The sequence below is a fragment of the Ambystoma mexicanum genome, chromosome 1q, assembly GCF_040938575.1.
Source record: "Ambystoma mexicanum isolate Mex_15411 chromosome 1q, UKY_AmexF1_1, whole genome shotgun sequence".
Taxonomy (NCBI): domain Eukaryota; kingdom Metazoa; phylum Chordata; class Amphibia; order Caudata; family Ambystomatidae; genus Ambystoma; species Ambystoma mexicanum.
Genome location: NC_090922.1, coordinates 448,651,166 through 448,663,894, shown reverse-complemented (window position 1 = coordinate 448,663,894; position 12,729 = coordinate 448,651,166). Strand labels below are relative to the sequence as shown.

Sequence of the window (12,729 nt, the reverse complement as noted above, 5' to 3'; positions counted from 1 at the left end):
TTGATGAGGGCCTGTATTTGTATTTATTTTGTAAAGCAGTCCTGGCCCTGGGGCAACTGGACGCATATATATAAAAAGTTACACAAACCTATGTACAGCAAGAAAATGTTCACAACAGGTTACAAACGTTCAATAGCATAGTCAGTTAAAGTAAGGTTGCAATACCTATATACAAAAGTGGCAACGGTACACAGTATACTCATTCAATACACAGTATTTAGTAGGAGGTACCATCAGGGACGATAGTAGGGAAGGTGCTCGATAAGGAGCAGGCCTCCTGAAGTCCCTATAAGGAGGCTAAGCTGTCGCAGAGTCCAGTTACTGAGGCCAGCGTTTAGTATTACACTTGAATGAATGGAAGGGGAAGGTTCTGATCTGATGGAAGAAGGAAGCGTGTTCCATAGCTTGGAAGCCAAGACTGGGAAACTGGCGCCCCCAGAATTTTGAAGTTTGAATCTTGGTATGGACATCGTATGAGCTTGGGCAGCTCTAAGTGGTCTTGAGGATGTATGTGAGGAGAGTCGGTTGGTAAGGTAAGCTGGGGCGAGATTAGCCCTGAATTTTTGTATTGGAGCAAGTGTTTTGAGTGAGATTCTGTGCTCGACCGATAACCAGTGCAAGTTGCATCTGGTGTCAGAAATGTGAGACGACTTCGGGATGTTGAAGGCTGCCCTGATGGCATTATTTTGTGTTACTTGTAGCTTGTTGATGTTGTTTTGGCTGGTCCCCAAGTAAAGGGCATTACTGTAATCGATTTTGGACAGAACTAAGGTTCTGGCAAATGTGATACAGTTGGGTGTCGTGAGGAAAGGCCTGCATGCAGTGATTAATTTGCACATCTAAGCGGATGCTGCTACCCCCGTGTTTGTCTAGTGAAGGATAGGGTAGCGTCAAGGTAGATGCCAAGTGTTTTTGTGTTATTGGAGACATTGATGGCAACACTATCTATAGTAAAGGATTTGAAGGCAGGGTCAAGTTTAAGTCTGGCGTGAGAACCAAGGATTAGCAGCTCAGTTTTGTCGTCGTTTAAACAAAGTGTGTTGTTCTATCCAGGCTTGTATTGCTGAATACATTTTGTTAAGGGTTTTGCTGTCTGTTGCATAGTCTCCCGTGATGGGAATGAGTATCTGGGTCTCGTCAGCGTAATTTGTATACGTGACACCCAAATAGTCAAGGATGTCGAAGAGAGGCTTCGTAAAGACATAAAGCATAGTGGAGACACAAGAGCCTTGCGGGACCCCACAAGGTACTGGAGAGGGTTCAGCAGAGTCAGTTGTAGAGAAGACCCTCATAGTTCTGTTAGCAAGGAAGGAACTGATCCATGTAGTGGCTGAGTCGGAGAAGTGTGCTGCTGTTTTCAGGTGGTGGCAAAGCTTTTGGTGATTGACCAAATCAAAAGCTGCTGAGAGGTCAAGCAGTAATAGAAGGGCTAGTTTACCCGTATCTTTTTTTTTTTTTGTTGTTGAAATTTCAGTTTTATTGATTTTACAGATGAAAATTACACAATTATCTTGAGAACATCAGCAAAAGAAGAAACGTGATAACACTATGTCCATACCGAGATTTAAACTTCATAACTCGGGTGGTGCTAGCTTCCCTGTACAAGCCTCTAAATTATGGAACACAATACCTGCGCTTTTGCGTGCAGAACCTTCATTTAACCTATTTAAACATAACACGAAGTGTTGGCTTCACAACATGGACTCTTTGACACCCTAACCGCCTGATCCCAGCATGATCGACTGTCACTGGCACACTTTTGTAATTAATGTACTTATACTAGACTATGTATATATGCATTTGCACGACTAAGTTTGTACCCACCTGTAACTGCAATGTAACGTAACCCTTATTGACTGCTTTCAATTGCAACTGTAACCAGATCTAACTTATGCGCCCGTATGCCCCTGGGCCTGGCTGCGCTTTATAAATAAATAAATACAAATACAAATACAAGAAAGAAGCAGCATAGAAGCATATGTTTTAAATAATACAGGAACATCTCAAAAGCCCACCCCCTCCCTCCCTTCTGTATCCAAAATCAAAACAGAATAAGCTCTCTTGCTTCATGTTAGTCTTTTGCAGGATCCAGGTAGAGACATTAGGCATGAGTGTTCGTAATGAACGAAAACAGCTTGTCACAGGTACAAATGACAGGTCAGATGATTAATTGGGATCATACTGGAGCATTATGCACATACTTGCTCATGTGATGTATTTCGCATGGAATTCTGCCCAGTCGTTTTCAACAGAGGCGCCGTGTCCATGAAGGGCAGCAGTCAGGTTCTCCATTCTGAAGATATTACGAGCCACACTCACCCATTCCACCTTGGTGGGGAGGACTGGTCTTTACCAGGCCATCGTAAAACAGGCTCTTGCGGCCAGTAAGAGCCCCAGGACCATTTTTGGGGCTTTTAGAATAGTTTCTTCATCTTCAATTAGACCGAATAGAACCAATAGGGGGTGTTTCTCCCTCTCTTCTTCGTCTAGGTCTTTGATCCAACTGAGAACCTCGCCCCAGTAAGCTTGCACCACATTGCAACCCCACCACATGTGCCAATAGTCTGCTTTTTGACCGCAGCCTCTCCAGCAATGTGGGCTGGCCCCTTGATACATTCTAGCAAGTCTGAGCGGATTGTACTGCCACCTGTAGAGAAGTTTGAGTGCATGGAGTTTGTACTGGCATGATATCGATGATTTGGCCGTCTGTCTACATATGCGCAGCCACATTTCTTCTGAGAGGGGTCTACACAAATCGGTTTCCCATCTGTTCCTCAGTTTGATTGAGGGGGTTGTGTTGGCCGTTATTAATGCTGTGTACATAGAACTTAACAGGCTTCTGGAACCCGTTCAGGTGTCCACATTTATTTCGAAGGGCATGAGATCTCTCTGCAGTTGGTCCTTCCATTTCTCCCGCGACATTACCCCCTTCAATTTTAAGTATTGGAAGTTCTTGTGTTGTTATAAAGGCCTTGTTTCTCCATAGTTTACCAGCTCCTTGGCCTCGTACCAAGATTGGTAACTCAGTGGTTCGGGTATGTCGTCACGGATTCCCGGGACCCAGAGATGTCCCAGCGGAGAGGGCCAGGTCGTCATCGCTCTCATGTCTTTATTTGGTTTCCATATTGCCCAGATGGTCCCGAGTATGGGATGATTCCTGATGCTATTCTGCAATTGGAGTCGGGGGACCCAAAGCCATTCTCCTACGGTGAACGGACGGAGGTGGAAATTGTAAGTCTGTCTGCTGTCTCAGGTGCGGAATTATTATTCGCAGCTGGGCCGCTTTGTAATATGACTCCAGATTGGGGATGCCCACTCCCGCATCGTCTTTTTTGAGATGAAGGGGAGGTTTGCGTTTGTCTCTTATTTTGCCACAGAAAGGTCATCAAAGATTTCGTTATCACTGTGAAATATTCTTTAAACATCTTTATGGGGAGCATCTGGAACAGGTACAAAATGTTAGGGAGGATTACCAGCACCCCAACCATGAGATTATGAGTCTAGCCCATTTCTCCATATCTTTTTGCAGTGTTTGGGACATGGGAGGGAAATTAGCTTGGTACAAGGTGTCGAGATCCCAGGTGACGTTGATGCCCAGATATCTTAGGGTAGTCAGGCTCACTTTCATCCCTAGGGGGAAGAATCTGTCTACTTCATTGTCTCTGCTCTTGTCAAGCGGGAACAGGATTGATTTCCCAGTGTTGATTTTGAAACCAGCCAGCTGCCCATATTCTTCAATAATACTTAATGCTGCTGGAATGGACTCAAGGGGATCGGTAAGGTGAAGCAGTATGTCGTCCGCATAGAGGCCCAATTTATATTCCCTGTCCCCCACCCTGATCCCCTGGACCCTGTCGTCTAGTCTCAGCCGCTGTGCCAACTGTTCGAGGGACAGGACAAACAAGATGGCAGACAGCGGGCATCCCTGTCTTGTTCCTCTTTCCAGGGGGAACCATCTAGAATAACCACCATTTACGGACACTGATGTTCGCGGGGATGTATATAATGCCTTTATGGCAAGGTGGAGTTTCGGCCCGAGACCCACCTCGACGAAGACCTTTTCCAGAAAGTCCCAGTCCACTCTGTCAAAGGCCTTCTCGGCGTCCAAAGACAGGAGGGTTGGATCCCCTCGCATTTCCTGTGCTTCATGTATCAGATGGAGTGTTTTCCTCATGGTGTCAGCCCCCCGTCTTCCCATCACAAATCCAACTTGATCCGGATTGACCAATCGTGGCAAGTGGGCCTCCAGACGGGCTGTTATGACTCTTGCATATTACCCGTATCTTTTAAGTCTTGGATTTGTGTTGTAAGATCGATCAAGGCTGTTTCCGTGCGTGTCTAGGTCAGAAGCCTGATTGCCATCCCAACAGTTTGTTGGATACGAGGTAAGCCTGAATTTGCAGGTAAGCAGCCTGGTCAAGTATTTTGAGTAAGATGGGTACCGTTGTGATGGGCCTATAATTGGCCGGGTCAAGAGTGGGTTTTTTGATTAGAGGGATGACCCAAGCGTCTTTTAGGTTGTCGGGCACAATTCCAGTTTTAAAGGAGGCGTTGATAAAGTTAGTGATGAAAGGCGCAAGGTCGTGTGCAGCTGCTTTGATAATGGGAGCAGGGCATGAATCACCTTGGCAATTAGACGGTTTAAGTTTCCTAATGATGATTTCCACTTCCCAAGTCGACAAAGGTGAGAAGCTAAATGGTTTATACACGAACTCCGGGGTGGTGGTCTTGTCAGAATGTTTGTAATCCGGATCAGAAAGTAGATTGCGTTTTTTAGTGTTGAATTTAGATTGTAACAGAAATATTTTATCAAGGAGAGCCTTCTGGATGTTAGTACACCATAGGGCATTAGTGATACATTTGTCAGTGGGGGCAATAGGAGATTCCAATTCTTTTAGAATCTTAAACAATTTCTTTTGTGTTAGATTCAGCTTGTATTACGTTTGTTGTATGTGTCTTTTTTGGCGAGAATGATTGGACGATGGTATGGTCAATGTACTTTTATTAGTTACAGAGGGGCACTTTTTTTGTATCTTCTCCTCCACTTGCCTGTGTGTCTCTCCTGCCATTTCTCTGAGGCCCAGTATCCGGATGTTGTTTCTCCCTCTATTTGCTAAATTGTACATTTTTAGCATCACCTCTTCTTCAGCTCTAGTTCTGGCATCCTTGCGTCGAAACGCATCCCCACCAGGTCCGCGTTGAGCTGGTTATTTTTTTAGACCCTTCACCTTGCTTTGGACGGTGCCCATTCTGCTTGTTGGGTCTGCCAGTGAGGGCTGTAGAACACCCCCTCCCCACACCTGAGGGCCTTGTTTTTTGCTAGGCTGTGGGCCAAGTCCTCCTTTGTAGAAAAGAGGGACATGTCCACTTCCGTTACCACCGTTCCCTCGGGTGCCTTCCTTGATTTGCCCCCCCCCCCCCACCCCCTGCTTTAGACTGCATCGCTGTTGGATCCATCCTGTTTGTCGGTGCAGGCCCCCCCTTTTCTTCTTTTCTTTTTATTTTGTCCTTGTTTCCTCTCTTCCCCCAATTGCCTCTGTCCTTTGTCTCCACTGCGGTTCCCCCTCCTGCTTGCAACTTTTAGTCGTGTAGGTTATCTCCTTCTCGCATTTACGCCCCAATCTCTGGTGTCTCTGTCGTTGCGGCACTCCTCTTTGCACTTTTCCTCCGGAGTAGGTGGGGTGTCAGTGGCTGGGACACTGCGTTGTGTGCCCTTCCCCTTGGCTTCTTTGTTTCTATGTCAGTGTCTCGGGTACCTCTCAGCTCGCTTCCCGCTAGCTGGGTGCACTTTTGCCCTTCAGTCCTACCATCTTCCCTCTACTCGGGGGTGGGGGGGTGTCTATGGGGGAAAGGAGATCTCCTCTGCGATGCCTGGCATGCCTTCATCCGGGGTCAGGACACACCTTTGATCTCCCCAGGTCGTTCGAGTAACCCTCTGGCCCCCTGCATGTTCCTTTCTGGCAGCGGGGTGGGGGGAGGGCTTTTTATGGCGCATATGTGTCCTTGGGACCTCCTCTGCCGCCACAACCTGGGGCGCTCTCCCCCGCTGCAGTCTCACCTTTTCTGCGCCGGGTCTGGAGTTGTCCCATGCCTTAGTGCTCTGCCTCGCAGTCCTGCGCTTCTCGGGAGGCCCTAGCTACACTCCTTCACTGCTTGCTTCCACCTCGAGCGTGGTGTCCGTGGGCTCCGGTTCCTCTACTGCTGCGCCTCACAGCGGGCCTTACTTTCTTCTCCCTCTAATTGGAGAGGGCCCCCAGGGGCACACATCTTCCCACACAAGTGTTGCGACTTCTTCCTGGGGCCTAGGGCTGCTCGGCCCCCGGTGGTGTAGTGAGGCCCCGCCACTGGGCAGCTGGGCCGATGGGTGAATCCTGCTCTGGGTCAGAGTTGGACTTCCTCGCCTCGTTTTGGGGCTCGCCCCTCCTGCTGATGCTATTGTCCACTACTTATCATTGTACGGGCAGTCAGGAACTGCTCTTTCTCATCTCCTTCGTGCTGCAGGGAGTGGGAGCCGAAGTTGAGGCGGCCATGTTTCGCCGCACCCCCTGGTGGTCTCTTGCTTTTTTTTTTTTTTTTTTTTTTTTACATTTTATTTTTTAAAAAAGTTTAATCACACTTGACCTTAGTTTTCAGACATTGAAATCATGGTAATACTGGGCCATTCTAGGGTATTTGAGATGAGGAGTAGAGCCACTGTGCATTAGCAGAATTTCTGTTTCAGTGCATTAGGTGCTCAAGCCTTGCTCATCCAAATGTTCCAACAGCATGCATAGTCTGCTGCCTGATTGTATGCTGTGTTGCATTAATAGAGGTGCGAATATATCTGCTTATCTTCTGCATGCATCTGAAATTGCAGATCAAATAAGTGCAGAATGTCAGCAAGCAGATAATCCACAGCAAAGAAACCAAAACCGAACCTTCAGGGACTCCTCAACAAGCAATGTCCTGTTTGAGTTAAATGATGCATTCTGTTGGTTAAACGCCCATCGTTAAGGGAGGTGTCCAACCATAATAGAGGTTTATCCGGGACACTGTCTGTTTTCTGAGAGTTCCCTGTGGTCCTTCCACAAGCAGTACTATTTCTGCAGTGTCCTTGGTCCCTTCACAATATCCCCTTGTACACATGCCTGTAAAATCTTGAGAACCCAGATGTGATTTTGTATTCTATATAGCGTGCCACTGGATGTTAAGTGAGTGTAACAAAGGCACAGTTCATATGTTGCTTTCCCCTACAATCTTCTGTTGTATTAAAATGAAAATACATGTATAAGACTGTACTTGGAGCCAGTCTAAAGCGTAGACATTGCACTTTATAAATGCAGCAGAACCTAAAGCTTTGTGTTGTGTTCCTGAAGTAGCATAGGAGTGCAGTCACGCCAGCTATCCATAATCCCTATTGTGGGATGAGCATTCCTTTCGTAGACTAGTCCCGCAAGGTATGTTCTTTATGGTCAATTATTGGGCTTCATGTGAAAGTTGAGCTGCCAGTTTATTTTAGTTATCCAGAATGTTTGCATTTCTCAAGTAGAATGCAAAAAGTTGAGTAATTGCTGTTTTTTGTTTTTCCGATTTGTTTTTGATGCAGGTATCCACTTACAAACTACACCTTTGGCACGAAAGAGCCTCTGTATGAGAAGGACAGCTCAGTGGCAGCTCGGTTCCAGCGCATGCGTGAGGAGTTTGATAAGATGGGCATGCGACGCACAGTGGAGGGTGTTTTGATAGTACACGAACATAGACTTCCACATGTGTTGCTCCTTCAGCTGGGGACGACATTCTTCAAACTGTAAGAGCTGCTTCATGTGACCCAGACAATGCTCGTATCTTCAAATAGAATTATGTGGTATTTTATATGGTAAAGATTGCTTCAACCAGTGAAATAGCTCTTGTCTATTGCTTCAGCCTCTCGTTTAGAATCCCGTTTAGAATTGATGCTGATGATACCAGTAACTGTGCAATATTCCCATTTTTTCATTGATTGCACAATTCAATGTGTGCTACAGAAATAACTTATTGACAAATGTATTTGCGTAGCTGCTGAAGTTTATTTTTATTTTCTTGGGGCCGTGTTAGGTTATTGGTCCTTTTTATACAGTTGGATACGCATTTGGAAGCAGCGCTGGGTGGTGCACTGCTCCTAAATGCTTACTAAGAATGAGATTTGTATGCAACCCTGATGGTAAAGCTGCAATCTGCAGAAGTTACTGTTTTTAATTTTTTTTATATATATATACTTTTTTAATCCAGTTCAGCATACCTTGAAAAATTCTTATTCTACTAGTTGGGGACAATCTTGAAAATTGTCCCCCTGCTTTTTTATTCACCTTTGGTGAATTTCTTATTGCTTAATCTATTTATGGTAGTCTTGTGTGGCCTGAATAATGGTTTGTTGTGCTCCAGACAGATCGTAGTGATTTTAATCTCTGCACGTGATTTTCAAATGTTTTTTGCTTTGCATTGACTATATTAACTGATCCTACAAGTTTTGGTCTATTTTTCAACTGATGACTATTATTCATTGTACCCCGCGCATGGACTTGCAAAACTGGTCATAGCATATACATTTTAAAATTGGTTGTATACATAGGTTTTCACATCATCAAGAATTAAAACAAATACCTATTTTCTTTACACATACAATATTTGTTTACTGGTCTGATTTGTATGTGCACAGACACAGTTGGACTATACATAATGCAACGGCTGATCTGGTTACATGGGCAACTTTTGGTGTAATCTACAAAATGAAACCAGGAACATAGCTAAGTGGGGTTTGGCCCCCCTACTCACCTGTTCACTTGTAACACCATTTAAAACACCAAAAGAAATTCTTGATGGATATCTGATTATTAGCCAATACATTCCAAAACGTGAATGGTCATTCACGTTTTGGAATGTCTGTAGTAATCGGATATCTCTCTAGGCCCTCCTATATTGCTGGTAGCAAAAATGTCCAGGGCATTTTCTTTTTTACTTAAAAGTAATTAGCATTTATATCCCCAATTCAGGCTCAACGTTCAGGGTGATTACCGATCATTCCCTACGTCTGCACAGCCATAACGATCAGTTGGCAGTATCTACAAATCCATGCATCTCTCCCAATGACCCAACCCCTCTGAAGGCTGCCTCTTCACATATTTCACCACAGCTTTCTTGTTCTCAAGATTTACAACCATCGCCAACTTGACCCTTTTTATTTTGTCCTCTACACCAATCTTCCCCACAAAAGCCCAGGACAGAGTTCATGAAAGGTGCATAAAACCCCTAACTGAGCAGGAAAAAGAAATGGTAAAATCAATCATACCAGTCTAGAAGCATTATCTGGGAGTTCAGGAAGCAAACATCTACCTCCTTGCTAATTTACCTTTGTTCTCTTTCTACATAACCCCTCTTGCGTCGGAAGTAACACAAATAAATGACCCTCTAATACCCACTCCACGCCTTTTGGAAAGGGTGTGGAAGCTTCACTGCCAACATTTTAAATGCATAACTTGCACCAATGAACACTTCAAATGAAGTCAACTACTCCAAAGTCAATGTTCCTTGTGAACAATCGACTCGTTCTGCATTATCCTTTTTTGTTATTGCTTCACTCTTTGGCGTGTTAGTATTCTAAGCTTGAGCAATATGGGGGATCTGAGCCTTGATGCACCTGCCTCAGTCTCTTCTTTGCTGTGCACTAGCCGACTGCAGTTAAGCTTTGTGCGTCGTCTGCATATACAGCCAACGGCTATGTAACTTGATTGATCTCCCCTTTCATAGGATAGGCATGGCTTCTGATTTCAAAGCGTACAAGCTTTAAATTACTTCTATATCACACCCTTCTGCCATATCCAGGGGGTCAGTACACAGCATTCTTGCCTTTGCAATCTTGTTTCCTTTACATTTCAAACTGTTCTTATTCATTTTGCTTAGGGTGTCCACATTATCTGAGAAATTGTGACTGTTGCAGAACAATCAATCGCGCCCATTGTCCCAAATGGTCCCCACACCCTCTATGTCCCCCATCCTGAAACCGAATATTCCCAATTTCGAAGGGATTGTGTCCTCCGACGTATTCCTTATCTTTGATAATTTGTCTCCAGCTTGCTGGCCTCGGAAAAACTTTTCAGCAGGGAGCGCTGCGCATCGACGTCCGTTGAGTTGGTGTCCCTCGACAGCCACCGTATCGGCGCCGACGTCACCATGCCCATAAATAGCCACACGCACGGTCCGTTGCTCAGTTCCGTTTTTCCACGCTTCGTGGGGCCTCGGAATACCGTTGCTCACTTCTTCAGTCAAATATACTTCATTATTCCTTGTGAATACCAACTCGTACGCGATGGCTTCCTCATCCGAACCGTTGACTCCACGGTCCGGCTTCAAAAAATTTCGAGACTGTGGAAAGAAAATGTCGTTGACGGATCCTCACAGGATCTGTTTGTGGTGCCTGGGAGTCGAGCACCATTGTTCGGAGTGTGAGGACTGCACGTCCATGACGGCGAAAGCCTTGAAGGAGCGTAAGGGGAAGCTCGAGAGGTAAGGCAGTTAAAACTTCTTCAAAAGTTTCCTCGGCGGAGTCGAGACATTCGTCTCCTCGCCATCACAAAAGACATTCTCGTTCTAGATCTCGAAGCAGTTCCCATCATTCTTCGAGATCTAAGCATTCAAAAAAGACGTCGAAGATCTCCTTCCTCGTCGTCGTCTTCCGTTTCCCCGAAAAAGGGTCTCCTGCCCCACAAAACATAGCTCTCAGGCTGAGTGGGAGGAATTCAGAAAAAAGATGCTTAGCCTCTTTGAGAAAGCGGCCTCGACCCCCTCGAAGACTGCTGAGGGTGATACCCTGGGTGAAACACCTGAATGATCAAAACGCTGCGAGTCGCAGCACCCGGCGAAAGAAGCTACTTGAGAGCGTCACGAACCCTCGAGTAAAGGCAAGGTCGTGTCTTCGACGCTGTCGTCGAAGATCCCTTCGACACATAGATGGCGTCTTCTACGCCATTATCGAAGGGTTCTTCGACGCACAAGTCAGTCGATTTGACGCCGAGAAAGGACAAACCCACGGCCACCTCACAGCCAGTGGCCATACCCAGAGCCTCGATCACGAGAATGTCGTCAACAACCTTGACTAGAATTCCAATACTCTCGAGTTCCTAGAGGCCTCTACCAACCTTCTCGATGCCTTTTTCGATGGCTTCGAAGCCTTTAACATCCGCGTCGACGACGTCAACGTTTTCTCAGCCAATTATGACGAATTTGGCCCCCTCTGCTCTGGAAATGGGATGTATACCATTTCCAAGATCTGATCATTCCGGTGCCTTAGCATCTATTTATTAGGAAGGGGAGAATTCGGATCAGGAGAGACCTTTTGAGTTGCAGGGATCTGCAACTCCTGTACCAGAGGAATTTACCTCTGAGGAAGGTAGGTTTAAGGACCTCCATGAATCCTTACATGAAGCAAGTGGGTTGGACACTCCCCAGAAGTGGAATTTGCCAAACCAGACCCAGGGGAACATGCTGAAACCCCTTATAGAACATTGATGGCAAGGATAATCGAGTTTATGGGGTGGTCTACACCTTCACCTGCTTTTCAGCAAGATGACCTCACAGACATTTTGGTTAAAGGTCGACAGGAGGATCCTGTGGTGCCATTTCATGCGGCATTACAAAGGAAAATATTGGCAAACTGGGAAACCCCTGAGGTTATCTCGGCGGTTAAAAATAAATTATCAGCCAAGTTTAGGGTGTCTTCTGCTGACCCTGAATATGTATCCAAGCACCCAACTCCGGGTAGAGTCTGGTTGTTCAGGCAGCAACTTCATCAGGTAGTAAATCGGCTTACCCTACTGTTCCACAGGACAGGGATGACAAGAGATATGATTCTATGGCCAAAAAAGTATTTTCTGCATGTAGCATGGCGTTGAAATCCATCAATACACTTGTGCGCTCGCAAGGTTCAGCCACACACATTGGGAGTGTGCTTCATCAACGGCTGACTGCCTCCCGGAGGGAGAAGAAAGGGAAGCGTTTCTCAACATCATTAAGGATGGTGAGGACGCAATGTGCGAATCCCTTCAGACTGGCATTGATTCTGCTGACAGCATCAGCGGGGCCATGGCGGCAAGTACAACAACCAGGAGATTTGCTTGGTTGCGAAAGTCTGGTTTTGCTCCAGATGTGCAAAGCAGACTCTTGAATATGCCCTTTGGCGGCTCTTCTTTGTTTGGTAAGAAGGCGGATGACAGTTTAGAAAAACTACAAACATCAAAAGCAGCAGCAAAATCCCTGGGAGCTGCAATCCGTCAGACACCATATCGCCCCTCAGGAACCTCTTGGAGAGGTAAGTCCTTTCGCTTCTATTCCGCATTTGGAAAAGGCAGAGGACAGCTGGTTCAAAGGGGTCAGAAAAAATTCACCCGAGATGGACGGGTTAAAAATACAAAAGCCGCAGCAGGTACCTCTTTACCCTCTGCATCTGCATCAGCCGCCTCCAAACCGCTCTGAGGACTCTCCTCCTAAGACACCAGTATGGGGCAGGTTAACTCAACATCTGACGGAATGGCAGGCTATTACGTCAGATGCTTGGGCATTGGAGACAGTTGCCCAAGGTTACTGCCTGCCTTTTCTACGCATCCCTCAGAGTCATCCACCGGGGAACAGCTCTCTGAAAGTTCCAGATCCGCTCCTCTTGCAGGAAATTGTAGACCTGCTAGAGAAAGGTGCCATAGAACCGGTACCTGTAGCGCAGAG

General features: G+C 46.1%; 1 protein-coding gene across 3 annotated transcripts in view; it reads left to right on the top strand.

The window, feature by feature from the left end:
* NUDT21 (nudix hydrolase 21) overlaps positions 1-12,729 on the top strand; it is a 155,851-nt gene that overhangs the window by 49,949 nt on the left and 93,173 nt on the right. For all 3 annotated transcript variants that reach the window (XM_069640254.1, XM_069640263.1, XM_069640245.1), the window contains exon 2: positions 7,586-7,786. In XM_069640254.1, coding sequence (XP_069496355.1) covers positions 7,586-7,786 — 201 coding nt within the window. The remainder of the gene's footprint in view (positions 1-7,585; positions 7,787-12,729) is intronic.